Source organism: Diadema antillarum, unplaced genomic scaffold (genome assembly GCF_040938485.1).
Source record: "Diadema antillarum isolate AM-2024a unplaced genomic scaffold, OU_Dant_1.0 scf00000029, whole genome shotgun sequence".
Lineage (NCBI taxonomy): Eukaryota > Metazoa > Echinodermata > Echinoidea > Diadematoida > Diadematidae > Diadema > Diadema antillarum.
The window spans coordinates 7,698,640-7,710,677 of NW_027270918.1; the positions used below are offsets into that span (position 1 = coordinate 7,698,640).

The following is a 12,038-nucleotide window of genomic DNA, read 5'->3' on the forward strand; positions in this document are numbered from 1 at the left end:
TAATAGAAGAGAAGTTACATCCTCTTTAACTGACAACTATTTTGTCAGTTTGGTATGAGAGGGTTAACTCCTTTGATTTTGCACATTTTTAAAGCTCTTCTGATATCAAAATGACATATTCAACAACAGTAACAACAACCACACACACACACATACACACACACACACACACACACATGAAACAAATGTCATACACCTAGGTAAAGAAAGAACCATCAAAAAGTCTGCAACCCTGTAATTCAGAGATTGATATAAAAAATGTTCAGTAATTAGTGGACCCCACTTCACAAACATACTCAGTGGGCAAGTAAAAGGGTTACATCAGCAAAAAAAGAAAAGAAAAAAAAAAGAGAGAATTGTTTGTAAAGAGTGTTTTTTTTTTAAATATATATATATTTTCAAGTATATTGTGAGTACAGAGTGGCATTTTTGCCTTCAATATCTAATGAAAATCATAACCATGACTTTCATATTGCTTGAAATCATGTGGAAGAATTTGCCCTAAAAATTGAGGGAAACTGATTAAACATTTTTTCTTTTCTTTTCTTTTCTTTTTTTTTGGGGGGGGGGGGTGGAAGTTGGGAGTGGGTATGGTATATGGCAAGAAAAAAAATGACATAGAAGAAATTATGTCACAAAAAGGAATGAGAGAATGTAAGGAGTTGATTTTGATAATTTCACAATAGTTATTTAAAAGGAGTGATAGTAATAAGTCTCTGTGATTCTATATGTATGTAAAAGTTGTGGCTTCATCTCTACATCTTGGCACTTTCAGAATAGTTGTAAACTCCAGTACAAGAATATCTATTCTTTTTTGTGTGTGTGGAAAACTATGTTGACAAACATAATCCATTCCTCTTTCCTTGCAATATTACATATATTGGTGGACCATGAAACTACATACACTGGGCATCAGACAATATCAAAAATACTAGGTTCGCTCTCAGTATGTATAGATAAACGGCAACAGAGAGTTTCAATAACATACCCGTATCAAAAGAAAATTAGGATTCCATTGTACATTTCAGACCAAACCATTATCTTTGCTATCTACTTGGTGAAGTATATCAAAACAGGAACACAATTACGAGACTTGGGAAGAATGCATCTATGGTTCTGCTTGGCAAAATGTTAGTAGGAATTATCTGGTATTAAAGGAATATGGAACCAAAGGAAGAAGTTTTACAGTTTGTACCAACATCGTTTCTAAAAAAGGAGCTCTTCAAGAAATTCTATAATGCCAGACAATAAAATCTGCCCTGAAAGTATACACAAATATAATATAGTGTTCACAAAGGTAGCACCCACATGGCACTTAGATATTTATAGCAGTTAGTCAGTACTAATCCGGGGAAAAAGTATAATATGATTAAAGTGCTGAGTGAGAGAGAGAGAAACAAGAAACAGATCCAGCATCGTGTTTTAATAGCTAGAAAAGCTTTGAGAAAGTATGTGAATTATTTTGCTGCACAGCATCACTACTCATGTACATATCTTATGATATGTCAGCTCATGTACTAGTATAGATTGCCCCATTCAATGCATAGAAAATATCAGAGGGCAAAGTTTACCAGTACACCCTACATGCCTGGTAGGGGGGGGGGGGGGGGGGGGGGACAAGAAGTTCTAGCTGTCTTTGCAGGGGCACTGTGCCACTCATGACTTTGGTCCGCCATCACTCTGTACGCCAAGGATATGATGATGGACACTAGCATTATGTAGTGATGTGGGGGAAGTTGGGTTGGAGGAGGATGATTCCTCCATTTTGGCTCTGATGCTGTCAAGTGAGATGTTCGTGTCCTTGAAGGTGTGGAGGAGGTAGATCCCCATGATGATCACACCAAAGCCTGCCACCGTTGAGATGATGTCCTGAAAGCTCATGCTGGCCCACTCCTTGAAGAGAATCCCCGAGGCGGTGACGACGCACGTCGTGAAGAACACGTAGTAGATGGGCGCGATCACGGCCGCGTTGAACGTGTCCAGCGCCTTGTTGAGGTAGTGCATGCTCATGAGGATGCACGACACCAAACAGATGAGAAGGAACCAGGTGATGGGGAGGAGGAGTGTGTTCTCCCCGGCGAAGAATTCCTTGATGGCTATACCGAATCCTTTGCATGCCAGCACGGAGATTGAACCCACCATGGAACATATTGTGATGTAGACCAGAATGTTCTTTGAACCGTACTTTGGCGACACAAAGAAGATGAGAATCACCACTGTTATAATCAGACCTATAATATACGTGACAAATACTGGCGAAAAAATAAAAGAAAGGAAAAATCTTTAAGCTATCGTCAAAGAAATGCTTGGTATCATATGTGTGTTGTACATAAATCACACAGAGTTTATCAACAACAATAGAGTGAATGAAGAAATGAGTAAAAAAAAAATGATCAAATTTTCTATTGAATTGATGGATTCAGCATACTGCATACGCTGAATATTTCGCGAGGTTTTTATTTTCGCGAATTTTGCGAGTCAGGTGCTATTCACAAAATTAAAGACACACGCAAATAATGACTCTGATCCCGATATGAATGTGATGCAAATGTATACATTTCTCCTTTCAGCACAGCAATCCACAATCGTGGATTTTAACCACTCGCGAAATCATTGGGAAGCCCCCCCCCCGAGTCTCAAAAATTTAGACCAGCAAAATATATGGCATAATACAGAATATGGAATTACCCCAAGCTGGGATTGCATGGTTTGCTCTGACTGCAAAAAGCACTCTAATCTGCTGCTTCAGGTTGTCTACAAACTGTGTGCAATGTTTTGCTTGTGCAAACCAAGTATGAAATTTCACTCCAGTCAAGAGATGTTCAGTGCTAAGCATGTGATGCACACAATGCAGAAATGCAAACACAATCATACAAGTACAAAATCAGACAGTTTAAAATCAGTCATTTTAAGAAATCCGTCATCAGTTTGCATCTAAACTTGATGATCCTAGAAACAAGTAATTGACAGCAGAGATGTATATCTTCCGAATAATTTTATCTTATATCTTCTGAAATATGTATATCTTCTGAAATATTTCTTCATTCTGTAAAATACACCACTGGTCAGAGAGAACTATTAAGTGTGCAGTTGAACTGAAAAAAGTATACAAAAGTTAATTTAACTCTTTATGTGCCATATTCGCATGCCCGACTCAGTCGACAGCGTACCAACTTCGCATATTCTGCTCAAATGCACAAACCCGCCCAAATCAATAAAAAAATCTCCAAATGCCAAGTATAATGAAAGCGTTTCTCATGGTTCCGTTCCTGTCACATGTAGCTTGCATTTTATGTGATGATTGAATATCAAGTGGTGTTCCTTACTGGATTTGTGAGTAAATTCTAACTTTCTGTCACTGTTTTACGTGCAAAAGTAATGCCTCTACAATATAATGTACAAGTGTAGCTACTAATCACTTGAAAGAAAAATAATCATAGATTTGCAACTGATTGACAAATTGCCCTACATCGACGTGAATAAGCACTGAATTGATCAGTGTTTTAGTAGTAGCCATGATAAAAAATCATGGGCGTACATACTCGAGCAGGATTTGAACCTACGACCTCCTGATCACCGGACAGGTGTCATCTCCACTAGACCACCGAGCTTTCGCCCGAAAGCAAGTGTTGGTTCTAATCCTTATAGCATGCAACGGGTACTGCTTTGTTATTCAAATTCATGACTTTCTTCCGTCGAGATGTTTTCATTGCAACTGATTGACAAATTGCCCTACATCGACGTAAATAAGCACTGAATTGATCAGTGTTTTAGTAGTAGCCATGATAAAAAATCATGGGCGTACATACTCGAGCAGGATTCGAACCTACGACCTCCTGATCACTGAACAGGTGTCATCTCCACTAGACCACCGAGCTTTTGCCCGAAAGCAAGTGCTGGTTCTAATCCTTATAGCATGCAACGGGTACTGCTTTGTTATTCAAATTCATGATTTTCTTCCGTCGAGATGTTTTCATTGCAACTGATTGACAAATTGCCCTACATCGACGTAAATAAGCACGTCGATGTAGGGCAATTTGTCAATCAGTTGCAATGAAAACATCTCGACGGAAGAAAATCATGAATTTGAATAATCATAGATTTGTCGTACAACTTGCATCAAAGCAAAGTTTTGCATGTTCTCTATAACTTTGCTCATTACATCACGTCAAGGGTAAGAAAAAATCTATAAAAGTTACATTAATTTGAAAATACAGAATGTTTTCCCAGAGCAGGACTACTTTGCTGTGTCTGAATATTGTGGCATACAGGGAGTTTACACCATGGCACATAAAGAGTTAAAGCATATCACAGAAGACTTCTTATGACTATGATAATGTACCAAAAACGATATTATACAATCACTATGTCACAGGTAGCTGGTTCATGACAGACTAGTACTGATCAGAAAACCTTAAGGTGTATCAAATACCATGATCTTTCACTTGAATTTCACTATTGTTCATTTGACTACTGTAAAACCAGACATTTTCGAGAGCATGAAACTTTCACGAATTTCGTGAGAAGCCAGATTCACAAAGGTAAAATGCATCAAAACCTTTCTTTTTCCTGAAAAATGCATATTGAACGCCAGTGGCAATTCACAAAAGTTTCATGCCACATACAATTGTATGTTTCTGGTTTTTACAGTACCCGTAGTCAAATTCTGCCTGCCTTGACACTCACCTGAATCTCGTAAATGTAACGCAAGGTCCTCTAATGTATCAGCGCCCTCTTCTGCCGGTGCATGTATAACCATTATGGTGGAACCCAGAATGCACTGTATGCAGCCGACTTTTCCCAGTAAATTGAGCGCCTCATTCAAGAAATGGCTCGACAAGATTGCTCTGAAACAAATCAAATTCATCCATAATTGTAAATCATTATCTGTCATGAGTGGTGATGATGATTCCTAGACTTTGCAAACTTAATATTCGTTAAACTCTGTAAAACCTGGACCAGCCTTCAGACAATATATCTCCCATCATATCTAATAATTATATTGTATTGGATGGCTATGAATGGGATACCAGGGAATATTGCATGAGTTAGGGCCAATATTGCACGAATCGAAGATGAGTGCAATATTGACCCTAACGAGTGCAATATTCCCTGGTATTCCATGAATCAAGGCCATCCAATATAATTATCATCATCTATACAATAAAGTAGAGCAAGCATAAACTGCACAAAATTGCCGGGCTTCTACTCGTCTTTGAAGTTGACTCGGCAGTCACATCCCAGCGCTGAAAAGGGGAAGCCTCTAAAACTGCGTATGAAACAAACAACTGTTTGCGCGCTTGTGAATTGTAACAAAATGATGCGCACTAGTAGCAAGCGTTTGTACATTCAGCAAGCGCTCGCGCGACAGACGAGACAGAATTGAATATGGTGTGATCTTGAACGGCAAGTAACAACGGTAGCCTATGGAGAATTAATACATTGGCCTATTCCTTTCGTTCAATATGCTCTGATATTGAACGGTAAAAATAGAGCGGACTACAATACGCATTTTTAATGCGCCGCTAAAACGTCCTATATAGATGATAATACAAAACACTGAACATACATTGGAAGTATCTTCGCTATACCATAAGCATTGTTATCTCATTTGCAGTTTGGTACATAAAATGATTCACAGGTTTTACAATACATTTTTTTTTTCAGTGTTAGGAATTACTTTCATATAAGATACCATTCTTCATGGCACTACAAATGTCTGAGTGTCAAATTTCATTGATATTTCTACATAATCTGCTTCACTTATTATGTCCACAACGGTAATCACTCAGCTGACACACAATGACATAAATAGATGTTTTAAAACTACAAATAGATTCCTTCCATTCTACGACATGGACAGCATTTGCAGAATACTAGTTTTGACAATGACAAAAATGGAGTATGTTCTCAAGGATCTTTAAAAGAACTACATTACGACTGACACAAACTGGTACACTCACGTGACTAATACACTCAAGGCTCCTAAAGGTGTCACCAGAAGTGCTGGGGCAAAAGCGTACGCCACAAAGTTGAAAAATTCACCTGCTGCCACTGTTGTGGGAGAAATAAAAAGAAAAAAAATGCTTTCAGAACTCTGAATATCTACAAGGATCTTTCGGTACAAAGTCTAGAAATATCTTGTAAATAAAACAAATAAAAAGTTGATTAGATATAGATAAACTACTGACATTCCCTCGGTCCACTTCTCCATTTCCTTTCATTTATTCTGTATTAAATGAATATGTGAAGACTTCATTGAAATGGTAACCCATCATTCCATCAATGAACAAGAAATTTGTCTTGAGGTGAATTACAGAGTTCACTAAGAGCAGATAGTTTGCAATCTGAGTATTCTACCACATTTCAGCTCTTCAACTTCATTATCATAGAAAACAAAAGAGATAAAAGAAATCTTTGGTGAAATTATTGGGTGCATGACATAAAACATGACTTAAAAGATGTTATCATAAGGAAGTTGATGTAAATTACTCTATGTACATATTAAGCACTCATTCAGTCTACTTAGAAAATATAAACATAAAAGGCTGAGAGTGTCCACTTTACCCATGTCAGTTTTAAAAGGCAGTGGGATATATTCATCTTGTATACAACTTTGAAAGCTGATCTCTGATTAAAAGAGAAAATGCTCAAGCTGAGGTGATCTCTGTATGAAAACTTACGTACTTTGACATGGCTGACAGTTTGATGAAGTACACTTTAACTAGCAGTATTTCTTTTTTAATCTATTTTTTGATTAACACAATTTTATGAAATGTCCCACACTGTCTAAAAGAGGTGAAAATTATGTCAGACAAACATGCTTCTGTTCACTTCTCAACATACCTTCATGGTGAAAGAACACTTTACAGTAATAGCAAAGTGAAGTCTGAGCAAATACCGACGTGAACTGAGTGCACTGCGATTTATTATTGAAAAGTGCTCTAAAAGCAGCTTCAATGCTAGCAAACTTTCAAGTCGTTTTATACATCTGAGGAGCCAGTGCCATTCTTGTAACATGCTACATGGCTAATTGTTCCTCACTTTCCTCGTTCTGACTGGATCTACAGTATACGGAGGCAAGCAGAATAATGAGAAATCTTTCATATCAAAAGCTAAGACAGGTACTGTATCTTGTCTGCAGCATCAGTCTACTCACAAAGCCCAAAGCCGGCCCACCATAGCCACTCCTTGAGATAGGCATGCCCGCCATCACCTGAGAACATCATGGAGGAAAGAAACCCCATTACTATTGGTGCAAACCATATCAGGGGAATTACCCCCCGAAGACAATTACCCCCAGCTTAATGCTGGTTAGTGATATGGTTAGAGTAAAGATTAGGGTTAGGGTTAGGCGTAGGGTTAGAGTTTGGGTTAGGATTAGGATCAGGATTAGGATTAGGGCTAGGGTCAGGGGAAGGGTCTGGGGTATTTGCCCAGGGGGTAATTGCCCTAGACCCGGTGCCTACAACGTACATGTACATATGGAAATATGGTGTAGAATAAGGCATTGCCCCACATCCAAACTGACTGATAGTATAGAGCTTTTGGTGAATACTACACAGTATGGGTGCATGTGATAAGAGGTCTATAGACTACAAAATTCAATGTGACTTTCCATCTTCATGGCACTATCAAGCATTACAGTGATTGATGTTGGGAGCAAGTGAGAGAAGTGACCTTAAACGTTGATACACAAAAATATAGGACCTGTATACAGATATACATAATTTTGTTCATTTATGTGATCAAATATGTCAGAACATATCAGTTTCTGTCAAGAAAATTTCACTCCTGATCTACGTGCTTGTTAATGCTGGTTGTTCACTTACCAGTGCAGCATTTTGTAACGATAAGTTTCTAGATGTTACCAACAAGTACTGTAAAACGAGGAATGTTCGCGTGCATTTTAATTTCGCGAATTTCGCGAGCGCCAAGATTCGCGAAATTAAAATGCACGCGAAATATCCATGCATTGAACGCAAGTGGCAATTCGCGAAAATTTCTTGCCACGAAAAAGGTCGTGGGCTCCAATTCGCGAAAATTTCGTGCCGCGAATATATCATGTTTTACAGTTTCATGGACAATGCAATGTTTTGTCTTGTCTGTCCTATCCTGAGTAAATTCATCTGACAAAATGAAATTAAGATCACTTGCACTGAGATATTCAGTAATCTGAAATCACGCAATCTTGTCCGTTAAAATTTCTTTTTATCATATGTTTTTTAAGGGGGGGGGGGGTGTTTGGCAATGTATATGTACATAAATATACAGTGTGTACATTGTATACATACAATGAAGCAAAAAAATTCATACCTGCACGAGTTGCATAAGCATGAATCTTTATGAGTGCCTTCTTCTTCACGATTCCACTGGAGCCTATGAAGACGGTTGAACAGATGGCCAGTGTCAGGCCTATAGTGAGATCACTGGCTGATCTCTCTTCTGCTGCCATACTGTAGCTCCTCCTTCTTTTATCACCACAATTTCAGAAAGGTGATCACCAGTCTCAGCTTGTTTTCTTATAAGACCTGTAATTCAAAGCAAAGAAAGAATGCAATCATGTAATACCAGCGATCAATTGGACAGTACAGTGCACTCCTGTTATAACGAACATGGTTATAACGAAATTTCGGTTGCAATGAAGTAAAAATTGAGGCTGCAGCATTATCCCCTCTATGTATTTTTATTGTTATTTTGTTCAGTCAGAACGAAAATTTTAGTGTAACGAAAGAAAACTGCTGGTCCCGAGGACTTCGTTATAAAGGGAGTCCACTGTATACAAATGATGCACAGGTCTCTTAATGAGTGTGTCAGTAGGAATTGTGTGCATACGATAACTATGGAATGACATAACCTAAAAGGCATAGCTGAGTGGGTTTTGGCTAAATTCCATAGGTACTGCAACCTAACCCTACCCCAACTCTAACCCTAACACACTTACTCCAATAAATATGATTGACTCATGATTCCTGGCTAAAAATAAACCTACAGTAAGCCAAGTTTACACAGATTATAAAAGTGTAAATTTTAGGGAGACATTTATACACAAGTAGTTGTATGCTCAAGACTGGCTGGTGACTAAACTATACATCAGTAATGTTTAAAACTGATAAATTCTTGCCAAATTATTGGGCATTGCAAAGATCTAGCAGTCATGAAGACAGCAACATACACTGTACATTACATTGTAGGACATCTACAGTAGTACTTCTCCGCTGAACATTTTGAAGAACAATGGAAGCCTCTGATGCATCAGAGACTGACAACACTCTTCAAAATGTTCAGTGGAGAGAAGTGAATTAGATGTCAAAGCATCTATGGCACTTGTCCAGCATAAACCATAGCAGAGCAAAAGCAGTCATGGCATGCAGTTCTACATCTTCCACTGTGTCAACACCCCTCAGTCAGTCCTTTTTCCCTACTAAGATCTCCCTGCTTCAATAATGAGGCCCTTAGATTACCCTGGGATGTAACATATAAAAAATAAAATGGCACCCCCATATGATCGGTGCATGAAGTAGCTCTCTACATCATGAATTGAGCCAACGTAAAAATAGCCTTGCACGCGTAGTGAAAAACCCAGGCAACGCAATTTATAAATAGATCAACTTGACGCAGGCTCAGAACATGTTTTTTTTCCTCTGAACGTATGTCCTCATCGCAAAAATCTAAAGCTCCCTATTACCTACCACATGTCACTCTAGTAGACTCTACTCTCATCTCGCTCTTGCTCTCAGCTCTCAACAAGTCTACAACTGCAACTGGCCTGGACCAGGGACTCCAACTCTCCCGCTTTTGAAGCGCCCCGGGAGATCTCCCACCGAAAGCTCATTTTTGCAAAATCTCCCATTTTCCCACGCCCACTTGAGATTTAATTTCTCTCGCCCTGGCTCTGTGTCTCCCCCTTGAAATGATTTCTTACTTATTGCCATCGTATGTTGAAAACTAAGCCTTTAGGCTTTAAAGGGACTGTACAGTACTGGTTGAGGTAGGGATTCATGTTTTGAACATTCCTAAGTGAGATAATGAAAAGCCTCTTGTGAAAATATGAAAGAGCATGTAATTTTAAGAAGGATTCAACATTTATTTGATGAAAATTGGTTTTGAAATGGCTGAGATATCCAAAAAAAGTGCTAATAATAAAAGGCGACATGCCCCAACTTTATTAGTATCTCTTTGTTTTACCTTGTTTTTGGATATCTCAACCATTTCAAAACCGATTTTCATCGAATAAACTTTTGATACCCCTTAGAACTGCATGCTCTTTGACATCTCATAGAGTGGTTTCTGAATATCTCACAACACGTTAAAAGCTAAATCTTCACCTCGAACAGAACTGTACACACCCTTTAATAGATAGCATGATAGCAGGACTCATGAGAGAGCATCTAGAACCTGTGACCTGGTCGCAAGGAACTTCACGCACATCAAGTTGGAGTCTCCCGTTTGCAAGGCCCCAGGGATTTCAGGCGTGAGAATCTCCAGATCAGAAGGTGCTTGGCCCTGGAGTCTCTAGACTCTGCTGGACCTGGTGCATCTTTTTCCGAATATAAATTAGAATTTCTAAATACATAAAATTATTTGTAATAGATCTACATCATTACATGTAATGTATGCCCTTTTGTGTCTAGATCATAGTCATGATCTAATGTTAATCTGTATATCAGTTCGGGAAACCCACTCACAAGGGGGGCCCCTCCTTATAAGTAGCCCGTCCCCCTTATACATAAGTAACCCCCAGGGCACCCCTTATAAGGAGTCTCCACGCTTTTTTGCAATGCAACGCGAAAATGAAAGGACTGCGGCAATTCGCTTGATTATGTCCATAAAGCTTCACAAGTTTTCTAGTTACTCACGAAATTTGAGCAAAATCGGTTCGAGGCATCATATCTAAAATCATGGATTTAAATGCGATGTCAAACGACCCATGCGAATGCTGAAATGCGAGCGATTACTGGCGTGAGTGTCGCCAGGCGCGGCGGCGCGGCAATGCTTGAGTGCAGACGTGGCGACTGAGTACGGAGACTTTCGACTTGCCGCACCTGGCCTGGCGACACGCCAGTAATCGCTCGCATTTCAGCATTCGCATGGGTCGTTTGACATCGCATTTAAATCCATGATTTTAGATATGATGCCTCGAACCGATTTTGCTCAAATTTCGTGAGTACCTAGGAAACTTGTGAAGCTTTATGGACATAATCAAGCAAATTGCCGCAGTCCTTTCATTTTCGCGTTGCATTGCAAAAAAGCGTGGAGACTCCTTATAAGGGGTGCCCCGGGGGTTACTTATAAGGGGGACGGGGTTACTGTTTAATGGAAGGGGGACGGGAGGGGCCCCCCTTGTGAGTGGGTTTCCCGAACTGATATCAAACACGTCTACTCCCGCTTGCGCAGTATCTCCTGGCCAAATTTCCCGCGGACCTTTTACTGTAGGGATCAACACAACTGAAATGTGCACTCTTCATTGTCAAAGTCATTTCATCATGCATTAGTAACCACAGCCAGGGGAATGCAGCATCAAAGTCAATATATGGGACTGAACTAATTTGGTGTTACGCCTTCACGAAGTCCTGCATGTATCTCCACATGTAAAAGCGAAAACGTCAAACATACGGTCATAAATCATTCACACATTATACAGATGCATATCACAAAATAAAGTGCTTACCCGTGTCACGTCAGGATCCACGTACGTGTACTCGAGGCGAGGTACTACGAGTACGACATTGCCGATTCCGTCGATTTCATAGTGAAAGACACAACCACACAAACACGGTGGAGGCTTTACACTTTACTTCGCATTCGGGTGATTCACCAAGCATCATAGCATGCATACCAAAGACGTTGTACATGTACGTGTGTGTGTCACAGAACTCTTACACGTTCTGTGGTGTGTGTGTGTGTAGTAGAACTCGAGATGTTCTTGTGATTTGGGGTTGACGAACTATTCGATGGATCTTTCAATAACTCCATTACAATTTTGTGATTTTTTTTTCTACCTTAATAAATTGTTTTGATAAATATAAAACACTTAT

General features: G+C 39.3%; 1 protein-coding gene across 1 annotated transcript; it reads right to left on the reverse strand.

The window, feature by feature from the left end:
- Positions 1–1,656: 1,656 nt before the first annotated feature.
- Positions 1,657–11,766, reverse strand: LOC139737483 (magnesium transporter NIPA2-like). Its single transcript, XM_071648160.1, has 6 exons — positions 11,672–11,766; positions 8,317–8,531; positions 7,160–7,216; positions 5,964–6,054; positions 4,687–4,847; positions 1,657–2,252 (listed from the first exon to the last, which is right to left on the reverse strand). Exons 2-6 carry the CDS (start codon positions 8,453–8,455, stop codon positions 1,657–1,659), a joined length of 1,044 nt encoding a protein of 347 aa, XP_071504261.1. The 5' UTR covers positions 8,456–8,531; positions 11,672–11,766.
- Positions 11,767–12,038: the final 272 nt, after the last annotated feature.